Raw genomic sequence first — 12,616 nt, 5'->3', positions numbered from 1 at the left:
GCTTTAACATCACAACACTAGAGACAGGAGCGCAGCAAGCGGCACAAAATGGGAAAAATCTACCAGGTCGAAGTGTATGGACTGAGAGGAGAAAGGATGATGATTGACCTGTGTAACACCGAGGAGCAGATGAAGCAAATGACCGTCCTGCAGCTGAAAGAAAAAGTTGCCCAGAGGCTTCCAGAGGGCACAGGTAAAACGGTTTGCAACAGTTTCACACGCAAAAGCTCAACAATAAGTAACTTTCTCTTTGTTTTTCCTATTAATTTTAAGCAGCTTCAATATGCTTGTTTTAATTTCTTCCATCAGTGCTAGACCCATATTCCTGTTTCCTTCTTCCTAGAAACTAGAAGCGATTTTAAACTAGACTTTCCAGAGGTTGGAGTTGTTTTCACATATAAAAATAATAACAATACTTCAAAGTAAAAACTATATTGTAAGTACATCTTAATTAAAACATAGCCTACTTTATACTCAAAAGCGAAAGCATGCAGGCTCCATAGGCTATTTGTGTTTCCTCTATCAGCTGTTCAGGCTTTAATTTGAAGGAATGTCGTTGGTGAACTTTTATGTAGTGCAGATGAAACTAGACAATGTTTTTTACTTTGAAGTTAAACATGTAATTAGACTGCAGTTAAAGTATATTAGTAGAATGTAAATAACACAATGAAAAATACTCTAGCAAATAGTCGACATCAAACACTCAGTACTCAGTTAACATGCTAGAAGATTTATTTAGGATAATAGTACTACACTGTAACAGTTTTAACTAACAAAATACCTTCCAGTCAGCTGAAGAGCCCCACCCTTTAATTAAAGTTTCACCACTGAGAAATAACTTTACAGTAAAAATAACCTCAAAATTTCTAAATTCACGACTTCATTTGACTGATTATTTCCACCACATTACATAATTAGGCTAAAGATTAAATATCACTAATCCACAACAACCAGGTTAGAAAGACAGAAGTGTTCTTGGATAATATGAGTGACTAAATCAGAGTCTTTTGAGAAAAGACTGCTCCAAAGTCTGCTGGTACAGCAGTGGATACAATACATAATAGAATAATTAATTTTCCTCAATGGGTTTATAAAAATGTCACTCTCCTGATCCAGTGGTTAAAAAAATGGGAGGGTCCAGAATCATGACGGTCCCAGCTAGGCCAGATAAAATGTACACTTTTTGTACAACTTTTGTACTACTGTCTTAATCGCCATGTGTTCACTTGTTTATGTGCAGGAATCGAAACTCTACGACTGATCTTTACAAATAAGATGCTGAATGAAAACTCAGCGCTGCTGTCTACATATGGGATCCAGCACCTGTCCGTCATCCACATGGTGGTCAAGGTCCCCAAGGTCTACCAGGTATTAGTGTATGGACTGAGAGGAGAAAGGATGATGATTGACCTGTGTAACACCGAGGAGCAGATGAAGCAAATGACCGTCCTGCAGCTGAAAGAAAAAGTGGCCCAGAGGCTTCCAGAGGGCACAGGTAAAACAGTTTGCAACTGTTTCATACATTCTTCCGAGAACGAGAAGCGATTTTAAACTAGGCTTACCAGAGGTTGGAGTAGGAATTAGGTTGTTTACACACAGAAAAAAAAAAAAAATAAATAACACATCCATAGAAATACTTTAAAGTAAAAAGTACAAAAGTATATCGTAAAACATACTTAAGACTCAAAAGCGAAAGCATATAGGCTACTTGTGTTTCCTCAGCTGTTCAGGCTTTAATATGAAGGTAGGCCATAACTGAGAAGTAACTTTACAGTAAAAATAACGTTTAATTTTCAAGATTCAAGACTTCATTTAATTGATTTTGTCCACCACATTTTATAGGCTAAAGATTAAATATCACAAATCCACAACAATCAGGTTAGAAAGACAGAAGTGTTCTTGGATAATATGAGTGACTAAATCAGAGTCTTTTGAGAAAAGACTGCTCCAAAGTCTGCTGGTACAGCAGTGGATACAATACATAATAGAATAATTAATTTTCCTCAATGGGTTTATAAAAATGTCACTCTCCTGATCCAGTGGTTAAAAAAATGGGAGGGTCCAGAATCATGACGGTCCCAGCTAGGCCAGATAAAATGTACACTTTTTGTACAACTTTTGTACTACTGTCTTAATCGCCATGTGTTCACTTGTTTATGTGCAGGAATCGAAACTCTACGACTGATCTTTACAAATAAGATGCTGAATGAAAACTCAGCGCTGCTGTCTACATATGGGATCCAGCACCTGTCCGTCATCCACATGGTGGTCAAGGTCCCCAAGGTCTACCAGGTATTAGTGTATGGACTGAGAGGAGAAAGGATGATGATTGACCTGTGTAACACCGAGGAGCAGATGAAGCAAATGACCGTCCTGCAGCTGAAAGAAAAAGTGGCCCAGAGGCTTCCAGAGGGCACAGGTAAAACGGTTTGCAACTGTTTCATACATTCTTCCGAGAACGAGAAGCGATTTTAAACTAGGCTTACCAGAGGTTGGAGTAGGAATTAGGTTGTTTACACACAGAAAAAATAAATAAATAAATAACACATCCATAGAAATACTTTAAAGTAAAAAGTACAAAAGTATATCGTAAAACATACTTAAGACTCAAAAGCGAAAGCATATAGGCTACTTGTGTTTCCTCAGCTGTTCAGGCTTTAATATGAAGGTAGGCCATAACTGAGAAGTAACTTTACAGTAAAAATAACGTTTAATTTTCAAGATTCAAGACTTCATTTAATTGATTTTGTCCACCACATTTTATAGGCTAAAGATTAAATATCACAAATCCACAACAATCAGGTTAGAAAGACAGAAGTGTTCTTGGATAATATGAGTGACTAAATCAGAGTCTTTTGAGAAAAGACTGCTCCAAAGTCTGCTGGTACAGCAGTGGATACAATACATAATAGAATAATTAATTTTCCTCAATGGGTTTATAAAAATGTCACTCTCCTGATCCAGTGGTTCACAAAGTGTGAGGGTCCAGAATAATGAGAAACCCCCCACTGGGAATTATTGTCTTAATCGCCACGTGTTCACTTGTTTATGTGCAGGAATCGAAACTTTACGGCTGATCTTTACAGACAAGATGCTGAATGAAAACTCAGCGCTGCTGTCTACATATGGGATCCAGCACCTGTCCGTCATCCACATGGTGTTCAAGGTCCCCAAGGTCTACCAGGTAGAAGTGTATGGACTGAGAGGAGAAAGGATGATGATTGACCTGTGTAACACCGAGGAGCAGATGAAGCAAATGACCGTCCTGCAGCTGAAAGAAAAAGTGGCCCAGAGGCTTCCAGAGGGCACAGGTAAAACGGTTTGCAACTGTTTCATACATTCTTCCGAGAACGAGAAGCGATTTTAAACTAGGCTTACCAGAGGTTGGAGTAGGAATTAGGTTGTTTACACACAGAAAAAATAAATAAATAACACATCCATAGAAATACTTTAAAGTAAAACGTACAAAAGTATATCGTAAAACATACTTAAGACTCAAAAGCGAAAGCATATAGGCTACTTGTGTTTCCTCAGCTGTTCAGGCTTTAATATGAAGGTAGGCCATAACTGAGAAGTAACTTTACAGTAAAAATAACGTTTAATTTTCAAGATTCAAGACTTCATTTAATTGATTTTGTCCACCACATTTTATAGGCTAAAGATTAAATATCACAAATCCACAACAATCAGGTTAGAAAGACAGAAGTGTTCTTGGATAATATGAGTGACTAAATCAGAGTCTTTTGAGAAAAGACTGCTCCAAAGTCTGCTGGTACAGCAGTGGATACAATACATAATAGAATAATTAATTTTCCTCAATGGGTTTATAAAAATGTCACTCTCCTGATCCAGTGGTTCACAAAGTGTGAGGGTCCAGAATAATGAGAAACCCCCCACTGGGAATTATTGTCTTAATCGCCACGTGTTCACTTGTTTATGTGCAGGAATCGAAACTTTACGGCTGATCTTTACAGACAAGATGCTGAATGAAAACTCAGCGCTGCTGTCTACATATGGGATCCAGCACCTGTCCGTCATCCACATGGTGTTCAAGGTCCCCAAGGTCTACCAGGTAGAAGTGTATGGACTGAGAGGAGAAAGGATGATGATTGACCTGTGTAACACCGAGGAGCAGATGAAGCAAATGACCGTCCTGCAGCTGAAAGAAAAAGTGGCCCAGAGGCTTCCAGAGGGCACAGGTAAAACGGTTTGCAACTGTTTCATACATTCTTCCGAGAACGAGAAGCGATTTTAAACTAGGCTTACCAGAGGTTGGAGTAGGAATTAGGTTGTTTACACACAGAAAAAATAAATAAATAACACATCCATAGAAATACTTTAAAGTAAAAAGTACAAAAGTATATCGTAAAACATACTTAAGACTCAAAAGCGAAAGCATATAGGCTACTTGTGTTTCCTCAGCTGTTCAGGCTTTAATATGAAGGTAGGCCATAACTGAGAAGTAACTTTACAGTAAAAATAACGTTTAATTTTCAAGATTCAAGACTTCATTTAATTGATTTTGTCCACCACATTTTATAGGCTAAAGATTAAATATCACAAATCCACAACAATCAGGTTAGAAAGACAGAAGTGTTCTTGGATAATATGAGTGACTAAATCAGAGTCTTTTGAGAAAAGACTGCTCCAAAGTCTGCTGGTACAGCAGTGGATACAATACATAATAGAATAATTAATTTTCCTCAATGGGTTTATAAAAATGTCACTCTCCTGATCCAGTGGTTCACAAAGTGTGAGGGTCCAGAATAATGAGAAACCCCCCACTGGGAATTATTGTCTTAATCGCCACGTGTTCACTTGTTTATGTGCAGGAATCGAAACTTTACGGCTGATCTTTACAGACAAGATGCTGAATGAAAACTCAGTGCTGCTGTCTACATATGGGATCCAGCACCTGTCCGTCATCCACATGGTGTTCAAGGTCCCCAAGGTCTACCAGGTAGAAGTGTATGGACTGAGAGGAGAAAGGATGATGATTGACCTGTGTAACACCGAGGAGCAGATGAAGCAAATGACCGTCCTGCAGCTGAAAGAAAAAGTGGCCCAGAGGCTTCCAGAGGGCACAGGTAAAACGGTTTGCAACTGTTTCATACATTCTTCCGAGAACGAGAAGCGATTTTAAACTAGGCTTACCAGAGGTTGGAGTAGGAATTAGGTTGTTTACACACAGAAAAAATAAATAAATAACACATCCATAGAAATACTTTAAAGTAAAAAGTACAAAAGTATATCGTAAAACATACTTAAGACTCAAAAGCGAAAGCATATAGGCTACTTGTGTTTCCTCAGCTGTTCAGGCTTTAATATGAAGGTAGGCCATAACTGAGAAGTAACTTTACAGTAAAAATAACGTTTAATTTTCAAGATTCAAGACTTCATTTAATTGATTTTGTCCACCACATTTTATAGGCTAAAGATTAAATATCACAAATCCACAACAATCAGGTTAGAAAGACAGAAGTGTTCTTGGATAATATGAGTGACTAAATCAGAGTCTTTTGAGAAAAGACTGCTCCAAAGTCTGCTGGTACAGCAGTGGATACAATACATAATAGAATAATTAATTTTCCTCAATGGGTTTATAAAAATGTCACTCTCCTGATCCAGTGGTTCACAAAGTGTGAGGGTCCAGAATAATGAGAAACCCCCCACTGGGAATTATTGTCTTAATCGCCACGTGTTCACTTGTTTATGTGCAGGAATCGAAACTTTACGGCTGATCTTTACAGACAAGATGCTGAATGAAAACTCAGTGCTGCTGTCTACATATGGGATCCAGCACCTGTCCGTCATCCACATGGTGTTCAAGGTCCCCAAGGTCTACCAGGTAGAAGTGTATGGACTGAGAGGAGAAAGGATGATGATTGACCTGTGTAACACCGAGGAGCAGATGAAGCAAATGACCGTCCTGCAGCTGAAAGAAAAAGTGGCCCAGAGGCTTCCAGAGGGCACAGGTAAAACGGTTTGCAACTGTTTCATACATTCTTCCGAGAACGAGAAGCGATTTTAAACTAGGCTTACCAGAGGTTGGAGTAGGAATTAGGTTGTTTACACACGCAAAAAATAAATAAATAACACATCCATAGAAATACTTTAAAGTAAAACGTACAAAAGTATATCGTAAAACATACTTAAGACTCAAAAGCGAAAGCATATAGGCTACTTGTGTTTCCTCAGCTGTTCAGGCTTTAATATGAAGGTAGGCCATAACTGAGAAGTAACTTTACAGTAAAAATAACGTTTAATTTTCAAGATTCAAGACTTCATTTAATTGATTTTGTCCACCACATTTTATAGGCTAAAGATTAAATATCACAAATCCACAACAATCAGGTTAGAAAGACAGAAGTGTTCTTGGATAATATGAGTGACTAAATCAGAGTCTTTTGAGAAAAGACTGCTCCAAAGTCTGCTGGTACAGCAGTGGATACAATACATAATAGAATAATTAATTTTCCTCAATGGGTTTATAAAAATGTCACTCTCCTGATCCAGTGGTTAAAAAAATGGGAGGGTCCAGAATCATGACGGTCCCAGCTAGGCCAGATAAAATGTACACTTTTTGTACAACTTTTGTACTACTGTCTTAATCGCCATGTGTTCACTTGTTTATGTGCAGGAATCGAAACTCTACGACTGATCTTTACAAATAAGATGCTGAATGAAAACTCAGCGCTGCTGTCTACATATGGGATCCAGCACCTGTCCGTCATCCACATGGTGGTCAAGGTCCCCAAGGTCTACCAGGTATTAGTGTATGGACTGAGAGGAGAAAGGATGATGATTGACCTGTGTAACACCGAGGAGCAGATGAAGCAAATGACCGTCCTGCAGCTGAAAGAAAAAGTGGCCCAGAGGCTTCCAGAGGGCACAGGTAAAACGGTTTGCAACTGTTTCATACATTCTTCCGAGAACGAGAAGCGATTTTAAACTAGGCTTACCAGAGGTTGGAGTAGGAATTAGGTTGTTTACACACAGAAAAAAAAAATAAATAAATAACACATCCATAGAAATACTTTAAAGTAAAAAGTACAAAAGTATATCGTAAAACATACTTAAGACTCAAAAGCGAAAGCATATAGGCTACTTGTGTTTCCTCAGCTGTTCAGGCTTTAATATGAAGGTAGGCCATAACTGAGAAGTAACTTTACAGTAAAAATAACGTTTAATTTTCAAGATTCAAGACTTCATTTAATTGATTTTGTCCACCACATTTTATAGGCTAAAGATTAAATATCACAAATCCACAACAATCAGGTTAGAAAGACAGAAGTGTTCTTGGATAATATGAGTGACTAAATCAGAGTCTTTTGAGAAAAGACTGCTCCAAAGTCTGCTGGTACAGCAGTGGATACAATACATAATAGAATAATTAATTTTCCTCAATGGGTTTATAAAAATGTCACTCTCCTGATCCAGTGGTTCACAAAGTGTGAGGGTCCAGAATAATGAGAAACCCCCCACTGGGAATTATTGTCTTAATCACCACGTGTTCACTTGTTTATGTGCAGGAATCGAAACTTTACGGCTGATCTTTACAGACAAGATGCTGAATGAAAACTCAGCGCTGCTGTCTACATATGGGATCCAGCACCTGTCCGTCATCCACATGGTGTTCAAGGTCCCCAAGGTCTACCAGGTAGAAGTGTATGGACTGAGAGGAGAAAGGATGATGATTGACCTGTGTAACACCGAGGAGCAGATGAAGCAAATGACCGTCCTGCAGCTGAAAGAAAAAGTGGCCCAGAGGCTTCCAGAGGGCACAGGTAAAACAGTTTGCAACTGTTTCATACATTCTTCCGAGAACGAGAAGCGATTTTAAACTAGGCTTACCAGAGGTTGGAGTAGGAATTAGGTTGTTTACACACAGAAAAAATAAATAAATAAATAACACATCCATAGAAATACTTTAAAGTAAAAAGTACAAAAGTATATCGTAAAACATACTTAAGACTCAAAAGCGAAAGCATATAGGCTACTTGTGTTTCCTCAGCTGTTCAGGCTTTAATATGAAGGTAGGCCATAACTGAGAAGTAACTTTACAGTAAAAATAACGTTTAATTTTCAAGATTCAAGACTTCATTTAATTGATTTTGTCCACCACATTTTATAGGCTAAAGATTAAATATCACAAATCCACAACAATCAGGTTAGAAAGACAGAAGTGTTCTTGGATAATATGAGTGACTAAATCAGAGTCTTTTGAGAAAAGACTGCTCCAAAGTCTGCTGGTACAGCAGTGGATACAATACATAATAGAATAATTAATTTTCCTCAATGGGTTTATAAAAATGTCACTCTCCTGATCCAGTGGTTAAAAAAATGGGAGGGTCCAGAATCATGACGGTCCCAGCTAGGCCAGATAAAATGTACACTTTTTGTACAACTTTTGTACTACTGTCTTAATCGCCATGTGTTCACTTGTTTATGTGCAGGAATCGAAACTCTACGACTGATCTTTACAAATAAGATGCTGAATGAAAACTCAGCGCTGCTGTCTACATATGGGATCCAGCACCTGTCCGTCATCCACATGGTGGTCAAGGTCCCCAAGGTCTACCAGGTATTAGTGTATGGACTGAGAGGAGAAAGGATGATGATTGACCTGTGTAACACCGAGGAGCAGATGAAGCAAATGACCGTCCTGCAGCTGAAAGAAAAAGTGGCCCAGAGGCTTCCAGAGGGCACAGGTAAAACGGTTTGCAACTGTTTCATACATTCTTCCGAGAACGAGAAGCGATTTTAAACTAGGCTTACCAGAGGTTGGAGTAGGAATTAGGTTGTTTACACACAGAAAAAAAAAATAAATAAATAACACATCCATAGAAATACTTTAAAGTAAAAAGTACAAAAGTATATCGTAAAACATACTTAAGACTCAAAAGCGAAAGCATATAGGCTACTTGTGTTTCCTCAGCTGTTCAGGCTTTAATATGAAGGTAGGCCATAACTGAGAAGTAACTTTACAGTAAAAATAACGTTTAATTTTCAAGATTCAAGACTTCATTTAATTGATTTTGTCCACCACATTTTATAGGCTAAAGATTAAATATCACAAATCCACAACAATCAGGTTAGAAAGACAGAAGTGTTCTTGGATAATATGAGTGACTAAATCAGAGCCTTTTGAGAAAAGACTGCTCCAAAGTCTGCTGGTACAGCAGTGGATACAATACATAATAGAATAATTAATTTTCCTCAATGGGTTTATAAAAATGTCACTCTCCTGATCCAGTGGTTCACAAAGTGTGAGGGTCCAGAATAATGAGAAACCCCCCACTGGGAATTATTGTCTTAATCGCCACGTGTTCACTTGTTTATGTGCAGGAATCGAAACTTTACGGCTGATCTTTACAGACAAGATGCTGAATGAAAACTCAGCGCTGCTGTCTACATATGGGATCCAGCACCTGTCCGTCATCCACATGGTGTTCAAGGTCCCCAAGGTCTACCAGGTAGAAGTGTATGGACTGAGAGGAGAAAGGATGATGATTGACCTGTGTAACACCGAGGAGCAGATGAAGCAAATGACCGTCCTGCAGCTGAAAGAAAAAGTGGCCCAGAGGCTTCCAGAGGGCACAGGTAAAACGGTTTGCAACTGTTTCATACATTCTTCCGAGAATGAGAAGCGATTTTAAACTAGGCTTACCAGAGGTTGGAGTAGGAATTAGGTTGTTTACACACAGAAAAAATAAATAAATAACACATCCATAGAAATACTTTAAAGTAAAACGTACAAAAGTATATCGTAAAACATACTTAAGACTCAAAAGCGAAAGCATATAGGCTACTTGTGTTTCCTCAGCTGTTCAGGCTTTAATATGAAGGTAGGCCATAACTGAGAAGTAACTTTACAGTAAAAATAACGTTTAATTTTCAAGATTCAAGACTTCATTTAATTGATTTTGTCCACCACATTTTATAGGCTAAAGATTAAATATCACAAATCCACAACAATCAGGTTAGAAAGACAGAAGTGTTCTTGGATAATATGAGTGACTAAATCAGAGTCTTTTGAGAAAAGACTGCTCCAAAGTCTGCTGGTACAGCAGTGGATACAATACATAATAGAATAATTAATTTTCCTCAATGGGTTTATAAAAATGTCACTCTCCTGATCCAGTGGTTAAAAAAATGGGAGGGTCCAGAATCATGACGGTCCCAGCTAGGCCAGATAAAATGTACACTTTTTGTACAACTTTTGTACTACTGTCTTAATCGCCATGTGTTCACTTGTTTATGTGCAGGAATCGAAACTCTACGACTGATCTTTACAAATAAGATGCTGAATGAAAACTCAGCGCTGCTGTCTACATATGGGATCCAGCACCTGTCCGTCATCCACATGGTGGTCAAGGTCCCCAAGGTCTACCAGGTAGAAGTGTATGGACTGAGAGGAGAAAGGATGATGATTGACCTGTGTAACACCGAGGAGCAGATGAAGCAAATGACCGTCCTGCAGCTGAAAGAAAAAGTGGCCCAGAGGCTTCCAGAGGGCACAGGTAAAACGGTTTGCAACTGTTTCATACATTCTTCCGAGAACGAGAAGCGATTTTAAACTAGGCTTACCAGAGGTTGGAGTAGGAATTAGGTTGTTTACACACAGAAAAAATAAATAAATAACACATCCATAGAAATACTTTAAAGTAAAAAGTACAAAAGTATATCGTAAAACATACTTAAGACTCAAAAGCGAAAGCATATAGGCTACTTGTGTTTCCTCAGCTGTTCAGGCTTTAATATGAAGGTAGGCCATAACTGAGAAGTAACTTTACAGTAAAAATAACGTTTAATTTTCAAGATTCAAGACTTCATTTAATTGATTTTGTCCACCACATTTTATAGGCTAAAGATTAAATATCACAAATCCACAACAATCAGGTTAGAAAGACAGAAGTGTTCTTGGATAATATGAGTGACTAAATCAGAGCCTTTTGAGAAAAGACTGCTCCAAAGTCTGCTGGTACAGCAGTGGATACAATACATAATAGAATAATTAATTTTCCTCAATGGGTTTATAAAAATGTCACTCTCCTGATCCAGTGGTTCACAAAGTGTGAGGGTCCAGAATAATGAGAAACCCCGCACTGGGAATTATTGTCTTAATCGCCACGTGTTCACTTGTTTATGTGCAGGAATCGAAACTTTACGGCTGATCTTTACAGACAAGATGCTGAATGAAAACTCAGCGCTGCTGTCTACATATGGGATCCAGCACCTGTCCGTCATCCACATGGTGGTCAAGGTCCCCAAGGTCTACCAGGTAGAAGTGTATGGACTGAGAGGAGAAAACATGATGATTGACCTGTGTAACACCGAGGAGCAGATGAAGCAAATGACCGTCCTGCAGCTGAAAGAAAAAGTGGCCCAGAGGCTTCCAGAGGGCACAGGTAAAACGGTTTGCAACTGTTTCATACATTCTTCCGAGAACGAGAAGCGATTTTAAACTAGGCTTACCAGAGGTTGGAGTAGGAATTAGGTTGTTTACACACAGAAAAAATAAATAAATAACACATCCATAGAAATACTTTAAAGTAAAAAGTACAAAAGTATATCGTAAAACATACTTAAGACTCAAAAGCGAAAGCATATAGGCTACTTGTGTTTCCTCAGCTGTTCAGGCTTTAATATGAAGGTAGGCCATAACTGAGAAGTAACTTTACAGTAAAAATAACGTTTAATTTTCAAGATTCAAGACTTCATTTAATTGATTTTGTCCACCACATTTTATAGGCTAAAGATTAAATATCACAAATCCACAACAATCAGGTTAGAAAGACAGAAGTGTTCTTGGATAATATGAGTGACTAAATCAGAGTCTTTTGAGAAAAGACTGCTCCAAAGTCTGCTGGTACAGCAGTGGATACAATACATAATAGAATAATTAATTTTCCTCAATGGGTTTATAAAAATGTCACTCTCCTGATCCAGTGGTTAAAAAAATGGGAGGGTCCAGAATCATGAGAAACCCCCCACTGGGAATTATTGTCTTAATCGCCACGTGTTCACTTGTTTATGTGCAGGAATCGAAACTTTACGGCTGATCTTTACAGACAAGATGCTGGATGAAAACTCAGCACTGCTGGCTACATATGGGATCCAGCACCTGTCCGTCATCCACATGGTGGTCAAGGTCCCCGGAGGTCTGACAGCTTAACTGAGCCCATCTTCACCTCCTCCTGCAGCCGCACGCTGATGCCTCCCACAACAGCTGATAAAGACACTGTTTACAAATGATTGAGCTTTATTGTCTGTTAGATTTTAATAAAATTCAGGTGTTTGTTTAATCTGTTTCTATTGCTGCTTGAATGTTAAAATAAAGCTGTTTGATTGAGAACATTATTAAAATGCCTTTATTGAACCTTTATTGAACATAAACTAAATGAACAGGGGGGACACGATACAACTAATGTAGGCCTACTTGACATTCAACAACAGATCCTTAACAATAATTACAATACACACCCTCAAGAGCTTTGAGTCTCCCACAAAATGAAGAGTAAAACTGATGCACAAGAACTAATTTGTATTGGTGTAATCTGAAATCCACAATAAGACTAATAAGTCTGCTACGATAGCAGCAGAAAACAACTGC

The 12,616-nt window shown here is 38.3% G+C and overlaps 1 protein-coding gene across 3 annotated transcripts; it reads left to right on the top strand.

Moving 5' to 3' along the window:
* On the top strand, nucleotides 1-12,306 carry LOC121640354. 3 transcript variants are annotated; one of them, XM_041986067.1, is made up of 14 exons: nucleotides 1-193; nucleotides 1,241-1,495; nucleotides 2,165-2,419; nucleotides 3,057-3,311; nucleotides 3,945-4,199; nucleotides 4,833-5,087; nucleotides 5,721-5,975; nucleotides 6,641-6,895; nucleotides 7,533-7,787; nucleotides 8,457-8,711; nucleotides 9,349-9,603; nucleotides 10,269-10,523; nucleotides 11,157-11,411; nucleotides 12,045-12,306. In XM_041986067.1, the coding sequence occupies exons 1-14, from the start codon at nucleotides 49-51 to the stop codon at nucleotides 12,176-12,178; spliced, it is 3,339 nt and encodes a 1,112-aa protein (XP_041842001.1). In that variant the 5' UTR covers nucleotides 1-48; the 3' UTR covers nucleotides 12,179-12,306. The 3 variants fall into 3 exon arrangements, with proteins under 3 accessions (XP_041842001.1, XP_041842003.1, XP_041842002.1); XM_041986068.1 differs by having other exon boundaries at nucleotides 11-66; nucleotides 1,369-1,495; XM_041986069.1 differs by lacking the exons at nucleotides 1,241-1,495; nucleotides 2,165-2,419.
* The last annotated feature ends 310 nt before the right edge of the window (nucleotides 12,307-12,616 follow it).

The sequence above is a fragment of the Melanotaenia boesemani genome, chromosome 5 (genome assembly GCF_017639745.1).
Source record: "Melanotaenia boesemani isolate fMelBoe1 chromosome 5, fMelBoe1.pri, whole genome shotgun sequence".
NCBI classification, from domain to species: domain Eukaryota; kingdom Metazoa; phylum Chordata; class Actinopteri; order Atheriniformes; family Melanotaeniidae; genus Melanotaenia; species Melanotaenia boesemani.
The sequence above is the reverse complement of the archived record's forward strand: the minus strand, read 5'-3'. Positions and strand labels throughout refer to the sequence as shown.